General features: G+C 42.9%; 1 protein-coding gene across 1 annotated transcript; it reads left to right on the top strand.

The window, feature by feature from the left end:
• The first annotated feature begins 1,627 nt into the window (after positions 1–1,627).
• On the top strand, positions 1,628–9,125 carry LOC148000890 (uncharacterized). Its single transcript, XM_087587198.1, has 5 exons — positions 1,628–1,855; positions 2,593–2,755; positions 3,918–4,049; positions 4,705–4,881; positions 8,527–9,125. The coding sequence occupies exons 1-5, from the start codon at positions 1,705–1,707 to the stop codon at positions 8,609–8,611; spliced, it is 708 nt and encodes a 235-aa protein (XP_087443324.1). The 5' UTR covers positions 1,628–1,704; the 3' UTR covers positions 8,612–9,125.
• Positions 9,126–16,868: the final 7,743 nt, after the last annotated feature.

Here is a 16,868-nt window from a genome sequence, read left to right as displayed (position 1 = left end):
TTAAGACCTACTTTGGAAAATCTACACTTGCATAGCTAGAGATTGAAATATTGATGCCAATTCTTTGCTCATAGAAACAATATCAGATGCTTTTCTTTTACATAAAAAACATCATTCTTTGAAAACCTTATAAAATTACATTTATGGATTCATCTGGCGCTTTATTAAATTCTCTAGCAAATACCATAGCACAGCTTCTGACAGTAGGACACAAAAGGTACACCTACTCAGACAAGAAGAAAGATTCTTCTTTACATTAAACATAGAAATACAAGTTAAACCAAAACCAAGAACTTTTTTCAACTGTGTCATACTCTCAATTTATTTTTCCTTCATTCCTAGTTTGGCTTTTTGAGTTTTGCCATATTTACGTACATACATACATACATACATACATACACACATACATGAATACATACACACACCCACATACATACATACATACATACATACATACATACATACATACATACATACATACGTTAAGTTAATACTATCTCTGAGGCTTCAGGCAAACCAGAGTCAGTGTCATCCAGGGAGGGCTTGTAGCCACAAGGGACCACTACTGACCATTACCTCATCCCAAATGAGGTTGGTCCTCTTTTTGGGATGGATGCCCTTAAAGCTCTGCTCACTACTGCTACCAGCAAGGGAGAGCTCTTGGCCAGGCAGTGGCTTCCTGCGGGGAAGGCCTGTGACAGGCTCCTGCAAGCACACTACCACCGCCTCCTCCATGCCTTGGTCAGCAGCTTCCACAGCTGGTTGATGAGATGTTCTGGGTTTTCCCACTCCAGGGCACACAGCTCGGCCTCCAGCAAGGCCCTGGTCTGGCACAGCACCATCGAGGGGTTGCTGTCAGAAGCCAGCAGGTTGCCCAGGTAGAACTCCAGTTCTAGCTCCCTGTACACCATGATGTGCTACAGCTTCTCTGCTTCTTCCTGCTCATTCTTGGCCAGCAGCACCTCTGCATTCTGCCCCTCCATGGCTCTCGCTTGCGTTTCAGTTCCCTCATTTTTGGCGATTTTAACTTTTAAGAATGGACAGAAAGTTTACAGTTTGATGTTTGCCCTATACCTGAGCACCTATGTTTTCAGGAAACAGGAGTTTTCATTGCACAAAATGGGATTGTAAGACAGGGATTTCAGGAAAAAACATGGGTGAATACATTGAAACCATGCCCCCTCCCAAGGCACAGTCCATGAAACAATGTACTCCAACTTGCATACATTAAAGGTGTAGGAACAAATATTGGCCTCCTGGGAACAGTAAAAACTGTGGAAATTGGACTATATGTGACATCCATGGACCCTGGGGTATACATTTCAGGGAGAAGAATCTCCCTCACCCAGGGTCTTTAGATTTTTGGCTGTTAACAAAGATGTTCTATCCAAATCAAGGCTTTAACCAACTCTCCCTGTCCTCAGAACTGAGCTGTAATGAAGCAGTGAGAACTTTGAAGTTGTGGAAGGAGAGTGTGCGAATGGGTGTTCCCTAGCTCAAAAGTGAGTCCTTGGAAAAGCCACTGCAGAACCTGGTCAGTCTGGGTAGAGGTAGTTAGCAAGTAAGCTATGGCATTTCCCAGTGATATCACCGGTGGTGTCTTCCCTCGAAATTCTCTTGTATCCAGGAGACACTAGAATGTTCTGTGATGTCAGCAGTGTTGTGGTGACACCAACTGCCTGAGCCATTTCCCTTAATTTCCTAATGGGTTCCCGAGGAGGCATGTTCTCCAGGATCCTCAGTCTCTTTCGGAGGGACAATCATATCTATGCAGAGACAAGACCAAGGCAGAGGGAGGCCAGCCTTCTATCACGTTGGAGAACAAGACGAATGGAAAGGTCCTTGAGGAGGTCAAGTGAGTACTGGGCAGGGCAAGGGGAGCTTCCTGGAGGAGGTTGGCTTGAGCTGGTCCTTCCAGGAGTATGACGTATGATTTAGAGCCTCAGTCTTCCTAAATGGCTGACCCAGACTCAACAATTTCTGATCATTAGTTTGACAGAGAACCAAGACCTGTTATATGTCAAGGGCTTTCCTTGGATCTCTTTAGTGTCATAGGCAGTGTCAAAGAATACCAGGATGAGCCTCTGTAAGAATAACAAAGTGTCTCTCAGGATAGGCTGTGGAAGCACTTCCTCTCAGCAGTGTCCTGTAGATTATGTGGGTCATTGATGCCAAGAGGGATACTCTCCTGGTCATATATCAAGGTCTCAGTTACTTTGTCCTTGAACACACGTGACTAGGGATTCAAGATGTTAAGCAGTTTGGACTCAAGGACTTACCGGCCTCACATCAGACATTAGCTGAGAAGGTCCTCCAATTCTTCTTGTTTAGGCCAGCTTTAGAATTTGAGTGCAGAAGAATGGCTGTAGGAGGTGTGGTCTATATCTATGATGGCATATGTCACCATATGTGTATGATGGTGGGGAACAGGGACTGAGCTGAGTTCAGCTTAAAGATCGCTTTCTTGCTCTGTCAGGGAGTCACTGTATCTGTAGACTGTTCATCCTCAGACTTCTGTTTTAGAGTAAGCATAGTTTTTCTTGACACTATGTCCACATATATGCCTGTTTACTGGTGTTTATCTACCTACAGAGTCTGATCAGAAAGCATCATCCCAACCCTCCACGACACCTGTTGAGGAGGAGAGAATGAAGCGTTTGGAGAACCTCAAAATTGCTCTCCACAAGGTGCAGAAGGAGAGAGATGAACTCAGGAGAATCCTGGCCGATTACCCTGGAAAGAATTTAAATGACAGGTAGTCACAGTGCAAGTTCTGTTAAATCCACATTTCCTCACATCACAGTAGGCTACAACTCCAGGGTGTCCTCATGGTCAAAATCACTTTCCTGATTGCATCAGAATGTGAAGATCAGATGGGAATGAGATGGTGGTGGCACAGGCTATTTTGATTCCTACAAACGTAAATCATAGCCTGTGGCCTGAATTACAGTCTGGGAATGAGGGTAGTAGTGTGTGAGTTCTCATTGTGTGGTTTAAGTAGCCTGGACAGGTGTTGGGTTGTGGGAATTTCTAGGTGCTCTGATTATGAGCAATCATTGTTGCAATTGACGTGGAGGTGCTTTGGGTTCAATAGGTCCTGTGAAGAGCTGGAGGGGCCTAATCCCTCTTGCTGCCTCACAGTGTGTGACTGGACTGTCAACAGGGTATCATTGTTGTTCTCTGATTTTATTCATTGTATTTTGAGATAATGCCACATTCTTGTATTTATTTGGCATTCTAATTGTATGAAAAAGAGAGAGAGAGAGAGAGAGAGAGAGAGAGAGAGAGAGAGAGAGTGTTTTGTGTGAGTTTGTGTGTGTGTATGCATGTGTGAGTGCGTTTGTGTGTATAACTTAAGATCTGGGTATTCTGTGTTCTGATTTGGCCTGAGAATTATCCTGTGTCAATTTCCATGGCATGATAATGATGTGGGTGAGAGCCTCACTTTGAACAGTACAACATTTCACATCTGCTCAGGTGGACACACATGGGAATCTCCTGGTGTGTGCTATAAATTCTTTTCCCTGTAAATACTGTCCATGTTTCTTTGGGTTTTCATGTAGCAATAGATATTATGATTGAGAATTGTTACCTAAGAACAGGAGAATAGTCTTCATGGGTTTAAGTTGGAGCCTGGATGGTGGCACAGGACGCTCGAAAGTTCTTGGCAAGCTAGTCTATTCCTTCAATACCTCTCAGGGAGCTCAAGCAAATCAGCTCCCTGCTTTTGTTTCCTGGCACTGCTGTCCCTGTGTTCATAATAATAAACTGAATAAATACCAAATGCACCCAGTACCAAGGAGTAAGGGCGTGGCATGTCCTAGGCTGGGGTAGTTCAGGATTCAGTCTGAATTCATGTAATTCTTGAATCCTTCATTCATAATGTTATTTGATCCTTGGACCACGCCCTGCCACAGGAACAAGTTTGAGTCCGAGATGCTCATGATGCAGCACGAGGAAGTGATGACCGACATGAAGAAAATGAGCGAGCAGATCAATACCGCTTTGGTCAAATGTAAAAACCTTACACTGGAAAATGACTGGTACTGGTGAGTAACTTACAAGGTTGTGACCCCAGCACTAGGCACAGCATGTGTCAGCCCATTCTTATCTTTGAAGTAAAGTGAGGATCAGGCTTTATAGTGTTTGAAGCAGACCAGGAAGCCTGTCTCTAAGGAAGGCTCTAGGATTTTTACCGCTTGTAGATAGTTTGAACAAATGGAAAGAGGTTGTGAGATTCTTCAGTCATTGTCCTTCCCAAATAGGGATCCTGTACATAGAAAATGTGTGCACAATGATGGAGTCATCAATCAATCCTGATGCTCTGGGGCTCTGACAGGACACACACACACACACACACACACACACACACACACACACACACACACACAGGACACATAGAAAGATTGGCCTCCAAGGGACATTCTAATAAAATGGACATATAAGCACACATAACGATTAAGTCCACTTCTAGGAAAAACTTGAATCAATGGTGTCAGGTTTTTGAGAAGTGCCCTGAGTCTTCTGGAATGTTGCTCTTTTCTCCATTTGACCTGTCTCTAGGTTATGCTCCATGGCTACTGTGGACGTGGACTATAATCTGGGGCTCTCTTCTGATCAGGACCCTAGAAGGAGGAATGGACTTGGAGAAGTGGAGGAAGTTGGAGCCTGGCTGGGATTCACCATTTTTTCTTTGTGTCTCAGCCGCAGCTTCTGCCCCCTCCTAACTGAGTGTTTTGAGCTGAAGAACAATGCCCAGAGAGCATGGAATGAGTACAAAGGGCTTCTAAGGGATCAGATTGCACTGGAAGAATCCATTAAGGAAACAACAAGGTTCTGTGGGGACACCAGTATGAAAATCCGTGTAACAAGCAGCCTCAGGTAGGATGAATGAAGCATCAAGGGCAGGTTTTCCTGATATCTAAGCAGAAACCAAGTCAAACCAATTTAACCTTCTCCAACTTATCCAGACACTCTCCTAGGTCTCATCCAGTTGTTCATTTCTTTGCCCATTTACAAAACTTTCTGTGATTCTAGCTTCATGCAAGAAACTGGAGGATTGACAACCAAATCCTCCTGCTCAACTAGAAAATGCATTTCCTTAAGTGGGATCTGTTGATCACACATTGCACACTTACATGCTAGAGGGATGCCATGTGGTAGCCGTCTTTGTAGTGCCCAGAACTGATTAGAGTTCAGTTCACTTGCTGAAAGAATGGTTATCATTGTCAATTATGATGGGGCTTGTGGACTTTCTCTCCTTTTCCCTGTACATTGAAAATGGTCCCTTCTGCCTTTCCAAATGGTGGTTCATAGTGACGGAGCTTGAGAAGCGGTTTGTCAGTCCTGTTCAAGTGTTTTAGTGTTCTTTCCTGTGGCTTCTGTCCTGGAGCTGACTGGATGAACAGGGATGTAAGAAAGACTTCTCTCAGGGTGAGGGTTTGTGTGAGATATGTGAGGGTTAGAGGTAAATTTTTCTCCAACTCTCTCAACCTCGTGTGCCCAAGAAGTGCATTCCCTACACAGGTTTACTCTATAAGGGATGGAGAGCAGTGTCTACGCTCTCACTGACACATTTCCTTTGCCTAATCTGTATTCAACAACTGTGCTTCCAGAAGGATGGCCTCCTCATTCTTTTCTGCTTCTCACTTATGATTTCTGTCCTCTCTCTCTCTCTCTCTCTCTCTCTCTCTCTCTCTCTCCCTCCCTCCCTCCCTCCTTCCCTCCCTCCCCCTCTCCATTTCTCTCTGACTCTGTGTGTGTGTGTATGTGTGTGTGTGTGTTTGTGTCATTGGGCACAGATGTGCGAACATGGTTATGGCTATGGTACATATGTTACATTGGGAGTTGCTTGTTTTAAGTGTTTGAGGTATGGGTGCTTACATATAGAAGTGTGTGTATATGTGTGTTCGTGCATATGTGTGTGTGTGTGTGAACTCATCAAGTTTCTGAACACAGACACATATTTATATATATTGTATTAGTCTATATGTACACACATAGAAGCATGTAAAAGTATATATATACATATATATACATATATATATAAAGAGAGAGAGAAAGAGAGAGAGAGAGAGAGAGAGAGAGAGAGAGAGAGAGAGAGAGAGAGGAAGAGGAAACACAATTTTTCCAATTAGTTTTTTTAAACTGTTCTTAATGGGGTTTTGATTACTATTGAAATTATTACAGTGGGAAAACTATTCATCAACATTGACATTACTTGGAGAAATCTCAGGAATAGGGTACAGGGATTTGAGGAGAGGCTGCTGTGTGAAATCCATGTACCTGAGTGTGGAAAGTGCTGACTCAGGGCTCTTCTGCCTCCTTTGCTCTCGGTGTGCAGTAACACTGGAAGGTCACGTGCTTGTTGTGTCTTCTCAACATCCTGGTTATGTTAATCGTTACCTGCCACCACTTTCTTTCTAGATCGGCCTAAACTTGATTGAATATACATTGGCTTTGGAGTTTGCTCTGGAAATTGTTAATTGAAAGATTAATTTGCTTAGAGTTGAATCTGCAGGCAGAAGATGTCCAGGAGTTATGCTGAGGTGGAATCACATCTTTGCCTCAGACAGAACCTTAGACTCAAAATAGTCCACAGCACTCACCCTGTGTTGGGTCTGTGGCACTCTTAACCATTGTTATTCAAAATCATTTGATCTGAGTGAAAATCATCTGTAAGGTGGGTTTAGAAAGTGATGACCCTCAGACATTGCTAGAGGTGTCAAATGGGTAGCCCTGTGAGAAGCCATGCACAACTCTTGTAAAAGTTCAACCTTTGACACAGCGATTCCAGAACAAGAAGTAGGTGTCAGCAGAGAAACTGTGGCACATTAGTGTGGTAGTGGTTCACCTCAGAGCAGCCGTGAAGCAAAACTATCCAGAAGTCCACCAGTCAGAAAGTGAAAAGGTACAATGTTGTCCAGCCCTTCCATGGACTGTGGCTGAGTTTGATTATACCTGCCAGCATTTGACTTTGAATCAGTCAGCCTTATCTCACTCGAATTATATCTGATAGCATCCCATTACAAGTTTTACCTTGGATTGTGGTTGTGGAGATTTCCTAGCTGTTTGTGCTGGTAGTTTGTTTCCCCTGTCAGGTACTGTATCCTAAAGGGACCTCATATTGAAAAATGCAGCTCACTTTGCATGCACTGGGAAACAGTGAGCAGAGGACAGAAGAGCCTCACCTGCCCCCACCCAGTGCTCTGTTGCCTGAAATCAGCCTCCTGTGCACAGCCTTGTGCCCTTGCTAAGCAGTCTTGGCTAACAGGCCTAGATGTCACATTTCTAATTTCTGATTTTCAGGGGAATACACTTTATTGGCTGAGCTGTCTTTAGGCTATGCTCACTGTGTACTTACCCCATTCCAGGTTTTTTTTTTTTATGCCACAATAGTAGACTGGGTGATCTCTTCTATTACCATTAACTGGGAAACTAAGCACATTCTGCAAAATACTCTGCTTGTATGTGTGAACAAATATATTTGGGTGAGTTCAAAGGTGTGTATGTATGTCTGTCTGTCTGTCTGTCTGTCTGTCTCTGTATACATGCCTGTCTCCATGGACAATATAATCTTCTAATGACCAGGATGAGGAGAGAATGTAGGAAAGTCTGTAGGACGCCCTGAATCAGAACAAACTGTTCACTGAGCAAAAGGCCTTGGCTGGGAAGATGCGGCATCATTTCGGTGTCACTGAGATGATTTGAAAGCACAGGATGAGAGGACCCAAGTAGATTCCCTGTACTTATGAACTGTCTTATTGGGTGTGTGACTTTCATCATAGTTATCAGCATCTGTCAGCTAGGAGCAGCTCAGAATATTATTCCTGTCCATTTTAAAAGAAATTCCATCCATGAAGGGTATGTGATCCATAGAGATTCTGGCTATGGTGTACTGATCCCTCCAGTCTGAGCTCTCTTGTATTATCTGAGCCCAGTGCCTTTAAGTCTCCCCACAAAGAGTTTTTTGATACCCATAAACAAAGGAGTGGTATAGTTTATTTTCTGCATGAGTATCTCCTTTAGAGTTCAATGCCTACCCTTGGCAAGATTTCCATGCAGCATATTCTTGCCAAATATAATATCACTTCAGTGTGCATGTACTTCTTGAGATATTGTTTCTGTGGGTCTTTGCAGATATTGAGGTTGTAAGTGGACCCCAGGCATATTCCTGCACTGGAGGAATAATGATAGTCTTCATTTCAGTGATGGCCAGGCCTCCAAGGCCTTCCTATTGTTTTCTAGGTTGTTCACATGTCTCCTCATCTGACATTGAGACGCTGCTACATGATTTTAAAATATAATATATATGGACGATTGGAATTATCTGCTGTTCACTGTTCAATTTTTAGCAGTTTTAAAAGCTGGGAAAATATGCAGGCCTGTGGGGTCTCTTACCCTTCTCTCTTGGGCATGAGAAAATGACCTCAGATGAAAGATCATCCTGGATTATCCTGCTGAATTGTGCGCTATGTATGGGAGAAGTGACATGGCAGGTCCTCACCAGGCCTTTTCCACCCCTAGGTCTGAACACTCCAGCAGACGCTTGCCCATGGCCCAGACCAGGACTACAGCTCTCAGAGACAGACCTGTCCACCAGGAGCACTGAGGGTGCAAAGATTGATAACACCTCCCGCATCTCAGTCCTTGTAACCGTTCCAATCTTGGGCTGAATTTGAAAGACCTTGAGATGTGGCATGGAACACGCCTCACGTTTAACCCTTTGACGACTTGTCCATCAACAACCAACCACCCTGAATGAGGCGTCTACATTCCTCTTGAAGAGATTTTACCATCTTACCTGCCGTTCTGCTGTGTTTGCAAGGCCAGCAACAGGCTGGAGTTATATGTTGAAAAATCAGCAGGAATTGAATGCTGACTAATTTACTTGTTCTATTTGGTTTTTAGTTTGAAGTTTGGTTGTTTTATGCATTTGGTTTTATTTGTTTAAGTTTGAAGTTTTGTTATTCATTTGTTAACTTTAGTGTACTTAATTAATATTAATTAATTAATATTCCTAAGGCTATATACATTGAACTCATTGACTCCCCAATTTAAAATGTTCTTGAATAAATTAATGTTTGTCTATAAATAAAAATGTGACCTTTAACCCTTCACTCACAAGACCGTCCTGAGTCGTGTGTGGTTCTTCCTCCTGTAACAGCACAAGTGTAAGGCAACAGTGGTTTTCTGCAAGTCTCATGCAGCGTAGGCTTCATCATCAGTTCACAGCCAGCCAGAGCTGCACAGGAAATTGTGCTCTTGATGTAGACGGTGTGTCATGCTCTGTGGAACCCACCTTCATGATGAAAAATATCCTTGCTTTATCCCTGTACTCACAAATTTAGCTTCCTTTATAATGACAAAAAAGGAGAAACACAGAAGTATTTCTCTAATACATTAGAGGAAATAAAACAATTCAGTATGGGAATGTAAAATGTTCAGGACACACAGAGTTTGATGCCTATGGATTCCTTGAAATATAGCATCAACTATGACTGCACATTTAATGAATTCCACCAATTGTAGAGGAATGAACATTTTTAATATTTTTGTTGTTGGTTTGTTTGTTGTTATTGATAATGATGTTTTGCTGAGTTCATTTTGATATATATCATAGCTTCTTTTGGGTGGAGGTCTTACAGTTTTGAATTATTTCTTTTTTTGCAATTTGTAGTGGATATTTTTATCTATATTTCAAATATTCTGTCCCTTTCCAGGTTCATCCCATAAAATCCCTATTCTCTCCCCAGAATGCCTACCTCTATGTGGGTGCTACCCCACATGCCTGTTGTCTCCCTCCCACCTCCCCATATTCGTTTTCATGCAATTCTGCCAGCGGCCAGCAGAGGGCAGTGGATTTCACTGGGATGTGATGTGACAGAGAATTGTTAATTGCCCCTTAGGTCCTCTGGGATTCAAATTCTCAAACAGATGAGCCATGTCTCCAGTCCCTGTCCTGGACTTTTGTAATGAATTCTATTATTTACAACTTGTCTGCCAATTCTGTGAGTTCATTGAGAGAGCATTTTCTAATTTGTCATTAATGATTTTTTTAAATGGCCATTTACAGAAATTGTTAAACATTATTTCCCTGTGCACATTCACTAATGGGCTTATATTTGAAACAGATTTGAAAAACTAAAACACTATATTTAAAAAAACGTAATTCAAATGGGCTATATACATAAGCATAATACAGTTGAAGAAACTTAAATGACTTAGAAACTCATATTAAATATTTATCATCCTTGGACACTACAGAAATGCCAATCAAAATTATTCTGAGATATTTTTTCATACCTTTCATAACTTAGTTCAGTAACACATAAGAGAATTCCCTCCTACTGGGTATGGAGCAAGGGGAACATTGAGAGTCTCCTGTAGATTTGCAATGCAAATTTCTGTAGCAACTTTGGAAACCAGAATGCAGTTTCTTCAGGAAGGTGGTAATGGGTAAACCTCAAGATACAACACCAAGACCTATATCCTAATGTTGACTCATCCTAGTATAGACACCCTTTCTCCACCATGTTCAGTGAAGCTCTCTTATAATATTCAGAATTTGGAAATATTCAAGTGGTCCCTTACGAGATGAGTGCATAAAGAAAGCATGGTGCATTTCCAGACAGGATTGCTGATCAATAACTACAAAAGGAAAAAGGAAAGCATGTAATTTTCAGGACAATGAATGGGTCTTGTAAAATCATCCTGGATGAGGTGATCCAGATCAATGAGGACAAATGGGATACATATTCACTGTAATCTGAATGTTAATTGTTCGACCTGTGTAACTGTATGATCAGTTTAGTGTAAGGGTCAAGGGACGTGGGCCAGACTGTCCCCATTTCGGTGTTGTTTGCCTTAATCATACAGTCGTATGCCTTTCTGAAAGAGAAATGTATTCATTTTTATTTATATTGGTTAATTGTTCTTTGGCTGACTTTTGTCTGTGGTCCCTCTGCATGCAGTTCTCTCAGTGGCCAGGAGAGGGCAGGAGATATCCTGTTATAGATGATGGGTAAGAGCCCTATAGGTCCTCTGAGTGAGCAGCATATTTTGCATTGGATTCTGTTGTTTATGGTCCTGAGTTTGCCTCTCCCCAACTGGTTGTCTCTGGTGTTAATTGTCATGAGTGTCTCTGACTGGATCCAGCCTCATTGGAGGAATATAGAGCTCTGTGAGCTGGGTGACAGCTGATCTCCTGGGAGTCAGGTAATACTGTCTCTGTTTAGGGTGGGCCTCCTGGGTCTCTGGTTTGAGCAGGCCTCCAGGGTCCCTGGAAGTACAAACCCACAGGCCTCATAGAATTTTGAGAGAGTCTGTACTGTTATTTTCTAGCTTCCCTTCCCATTTCCTACATCTTCAATAGAGCACAGAGTTGACAACTATGAATTATATTTCCTAGGTGCCTCTCAAACCAAGAGTTTGCATGTGACTAAGTTTTGTTCAGAAACATATGAACGGAATCTATAGGCAAAATGTCTGCCGTTTTCTTCATGATGTTTACCCTCCGTAGTACTGAGGATCAAATTCCCATATTCTTAAAGTTAGTTGATTTATTCAATATCAAGAATGTATGTGTAAAGTATCAATATCCGGTGTTCATAATTGTCTTATTTTGGCTCCCAAAAAGCTGCACTTCCAGACCTGAGCGTCCCTGAGGGCTCCGAGTTGCCATTGCCAATGTTTGGACAGAAAGACAGAAGGACAGGGCAAGGGATTGGGAGGGAGTGGAGGATGAAGGGAATCACCATGATCCAGACTTAGAAGGGTCAGAGTAAGAGCTACAGGAGAGAAAGCAGCCTACAATGTAGGTGGAAGGGAATAGGACCCTATTGGGGAGTGGGGTGTTTCCCAGAAGGTAACAGGCAGCAAGATAAAACATAGATATAAAAGGTGTTAAACCTGGGATGCTGGGTGGAAGGGAGATGTATGGTAGCTGTCAGGAGGATTAGAAATGTCCAGACATTGATTGTGTGTGTGCCTGTGTGTGTGTGTTTCATTCTCAAAATCAGAGAACTCTTGGGCAGGTGCCATGACTGCACTAAGGAGCCAAAGCTGTTTAATTAATTCACTGCCACAGTCTGGTACATTGAGGTCCCATGTTAGGGAGGTATTAACCTGGACACGGGGTACACAGCCCAGTCAGCCAATGCACAGTTTATTCAGTTTCAACTTCTTTTAAAGACAAAGCAGGATAAAAGTTGCCCACTGTTTCTAGTTCTCTCCAGAAGCTGTTTCCCTAGCCATAGCATATCTTGAATCTTAGTGACCCCAACCTCCTTGCAGACTGAGAAACATGTCAGCCGTCCAACTCTTAGACGTGTTAGAGGTGCTGCTGTCTAATTAAGCTATAAAGAAAGTTACTTTCTCGTGAGAAAATGACCATGAAGTCCACATCCTCAGGTTTGCAGCTTCCTTGGCAGACAGAGCACCAGGATCCTCTGCTTGAGGAAGTTGCCTCCTCTGTATCTCAGTGTGGTGAGAGTGAGCGAACCATCCTAGGGTGTCCTGCTGCTGGCAAGCTAGGAGCAGTCGCCTCATGACACTTCTCTACAGTACAGTAAAATAGTGTCAACCCCAAACCCTAGAGAATGGCTCAGCAGACAGAGGGACCTGTGGCCCCGAATAGCCAGAGAAATGCTGCCCTCTGTGGATTGGCTGCCTAATTTTGGGCTATCACAGGCAAGGGAAAAGTCTCAATATTTGCAGCCAATCCAGTCTTTTCCAATAGCTTTGCCTGTGCCGTAATTAACTTAAGAACACTTAACAATTTTAGTATTTGTAATTTATTCCACATTTCAGGTACATAATTCAGACTGTGCCTAAAACAGGAAAAGTGAAAGGAGGTAAATTCTTAGTAATCTCAGATGTAAGAATCAGGGACTTAGAGAATTATACAACCCTTGTTGTGTAGCTAAACCTTCAAGAAGTTCCTCTTCAACCTTGAGTGTGACCAAGCAAGACTAAGCCAAAAAGCCACATTCTGGTTCATTTTATACTAGACTCAAGGACAGTCATATGCAATACACACATCATTCACAGACATTTTATGTCCTATCCTGCTCAAATGGAAAGCCATGGAGCCAAAAAACTCAGATGATAAACTTCAGTCCAAACAAAAGAAACCAATTAAAATAACAACAAAAATAAACCTGGTTTGGTGGCACAAACCTTTGCTGGGGAGACAGAGACTCCATGTCCTCCCTAGCCAGCCAGCCCAGCTGACCTGTCCTATTCCAAGTCAATGAAAACTCCCGTTTTATAAAAATGGTGGACAGCACCTGAAGAGTAACAACCAAGGTTGTCCTCTGGCCTGCACACACGCAAGCTCACACATGCAGAGCCACAGGACCACACGAGCCTGTAAAAGGTTTTTCATGAGCCAGGAAGATAGCTCAATGGGGAAAGGCTCTTGTGTGGCCTAGCCTGACGTAATCAGTTCAATACCTGGGACCTACACAGAAACCTGACTCCTATCAGATGGCCCTGACCTTCATGCTTTGAGGTTTGGTCTGTTGCTCTGTAATGGAATGATAACTGCAGGCCTCCACGGCCTGATTGTCCCAGAGACAAGAGAGTCTACATGTTTACCCAAGTGATACTATGTAAACTTGTGTCACCAAATCTTTTCTGGTAGGTGAATAAAGATGCCAACAGTCAACAGCTGGGCACAGGCAGGGTTTAGCCTCCCAGGACTTCCCGCATCAGAAAAGAACCACAAGTGGGAAAGAAGGTGAAGGGAGGAGGAAGCCACCATGGGTCAGGTGGGTTGGCTAATTGGAGTTAAGAGAAGCCCAGACGAAACACAGCAAATTATACAGTGGGATTATTAGCTGGGAAACAGACATAACAGCCAGAGGATCCATATCTGCCCAGGTCTTTTGCTGATTAAGGCTTAATGTAAGCATAAAGCTTTTGGGTGTCTTTTACCTGGGAACTAAGTGGTCAGAGGCAGGGGAGAAACCCCAGGTTGGGATTAAATAATTTCTACAACATGTATACACACAATTACTGCCCCCCCCCCACAAATAATAAATGTAACTTTTGAAATGGGGATAAGGAATTTGTCATCAACCATGAGGATCCAAGTTCTATCACTAAAACCCATGTGGTAGGAGGAGGACCCCCTCACTCATTGTCCTCTGACCTCCATATATGCACAATAACACATATAGACATATGCGCACAGAATACGACAATGGATTAATTAATGGATTACTTAATTAAAGGTTTTTCAAATCATCTGTTCTTGGCCACTGCTCACTTCTGTCTTTTGTTTACCATAACAGGATTTTTTGAGAACTTGATGCAGACATATGCACTTGGACCAGAATTATTGTTAATGTTGTCATTCATTCTAACCTCCACTGAGCCAAGCTTCCTGGGTAAGCCATCCCCAAACAGGACTTGCCAGCACCATTTCCACATCTAGATACCAGGATAAAGAGTCCCACTTTTAAATCCCCTGCCTGTGAGTTCAGAGCATTCCAGGGGTATCTGAAAAGATCTTCCCAGTACAGGCCCAACACCTCTGAGACTTTCTCATGCTCTCCCCACCCCAGCTTTAGTCCCCTGATGGTGGCCTGGGCCATTGAAAATGAAAGAAGTAAAAAGTTCTTGAGAAGCTGTGGCTCTTTGTTTAGCTTCTGGTACTTGCTGTCTTTGATGGAAAGCTAGATTATAGGAAAAGGATTTTGCACATGAATTTGGGATCATAGAATTCACATCCAACAAACTGGGAGACTGGGCTCAGAGCTGGAGAGGGGAGACTCAGGTGGAACTGAGAACTGTGCAAAGCTGCATCCCATTTCCCTTTGCCACTGCAAGAGCGGGAGAGACCCATTTCACAGTTGTGCTGTGTTGTGCTGTACTAGGCTTGGTAATGAGAAAGCACAGGGCCTCCCTTTGTAGCTTCAGACTCCAGCCTCTGCTGTCTCAGTTCCCCAAGCATCAGGAGGGCAGGTGTGGGCTGCCACAGCGCTAGCAGGAACAGGAAGATTTCTGTGTTCTGTTCTCTTCTTCATGGGCTGAGGCTGAGCCTGGAGTCTCCATGTCAGTAAGCATCCTTCAAGGCTGTTCCTCTGCAGCTCTGAAACCTTTTGTTGTTTTTGTTTTTGTTTTTTATGTAAACCAAGCTTATTTTTCCTTTTATGTTGTGTTTATGTAGCACTATAGCTAGGTAAACAATGTGAATTAGTATAACTCATCTCAAAAGCCAGAGTTTTGTTTTCGTTGTTTTAATTTTTTAATGAGTCGTTAAAAAGATGCATCCTATTCTAACAGGATAAATATTTTTAACCATTTCACTTTGAGTTAATGATGGCTCACAAATGAGCAACTCTCCTCATTGAGGAAAACAAAAAGCTGTTGTGGACAAGGGACAGCTCACACACACAAACAAAAAGAGCTGTGTAAAAATCACTAACTGTTCCCATATTAAACCTTGACCCCTGGGGAGATGCCCTGGGAGGTTCACTGTCAGAATATTCAAGTCCTGGGGGTCCCTCTAGAGGAACGACTTAAAAACCTTCAAAACTTCATTTGAAAATAACAAGAAAAATCTGACTTTACCTAAGCTATAAAATTTTAAGGCTCAGAGGTAGCATTTGAACTTTTTTAGTTGGAAACCTCTCTGGAAGGTGTCTTGCTCTAAAGCACCCATGAAATGGGCGCAGCCACTGTCTTTGCTACTGTTCCAGTCCTTTCTGCACAGCAACACAGGGACTATCCTCTCCAGTTTCTGAACTGCAGTCAGCTGTGAGCATTGCTCCAGTGTGGGACAGCTAGCTCTCCTCCAGTCCTTAGGGAGAGCATTCTTAACATTTGAATGCCTGTAGCATAGCTCACCTTTTGCCCTTCTTTGTTCCTTTTGTGGAGTGGAGGTGTCAGATTCTTCAGAAGTGTTGGGCAGCAAACCATCAAAGGAATTCATGAGGCTGTGGAACCTCTCAGGTTGTAAGACAATCAGAGTTCTTGACCTTTACATCCTTTCCAGCTCCAGGGGACTCCCAGACCACCAGAGCTTTAAGGTCTGGAGGCAAGATGGAGGTGTGTTAGTGGGAGTGGATTTTGAGGCGTCAAAGGCGCCCACCATTCCCAGGTAGCATTTGTTTCTTCTACTTCTTCATCAACACTGGAACTCTCAGCTGTTCATCCCACATCTTCTTGCTCTAAAACTATGAAATTGAAAGTCCCCAATTAAATATGTTGTTCTATATGTCACCTGGGTCACCTGTTTAGTCCTTCTCAGTTTTAGCATTCTGTTAATAGGAATAACAACAGAAACCAAGCTTTTTGAATTTTGTAGATTCTTTGTCAGGGCATGGTAAGACATGCTACCTTCTATGTGATGATTTTCTAGACTAAAGTGATTTCTAAATCTTGCTTTTCTCAAGACTGGATTGGTCACCTTGTCAATAACAGATGGCGCCTACTGATTCTTTTTACTAAGTCAGGTAATTTTGAAGGGCAAGAAAAGGACGCCCCAAACACCCAACTGCAATTAGCTGTGAACTTAGCTTTGCTGCACCTGGAGGCCATTCTGGGAAGAGAAAGCATCCATTCCAGGCCGTCCAATGAGAGGAGGTGATTGGTTTCATCCAGAGAATAGGTTGAGTAGAGTTAAAATTTGCATTTCTGAGAATTCCCAGGTAATGAAGCTACAGGTGCTTGTCCAGGTCACAGTTTCAGAAGTGTTGGTCTAGCATGCCTGACTGGTAAGTTAGGAGGTTGTTCAGGTTTTGATATTTATGGAATTTCTACTTTCCTGAACTTCTAGGAGTACATGGCAAGAAGGCTTGAGTCTAAATGAAGAACTCGTCTTCATAGTTTGCATGGTGGTCAACTTGACAGCACCTGGA

The sequence above is a fragment of the Rattus norvegicus genome, chromosome 15 (assembly GCF_021556685.1).
Source record: "Rattus norvegicus strain SHRSP/BbbUtx chromosome 15, alternate assembly SHRSP_T2T, whole genome shotgun sequence".
Lineage (NCBI taxonomy): Eukaryota > Metazoa > Chordata > Mammalia > Rodentia > Muridae > Rattus > Rattus norvegicus.
This window is presented reverse-complemented; position numbering and strand designations above follow the sequence as displayed.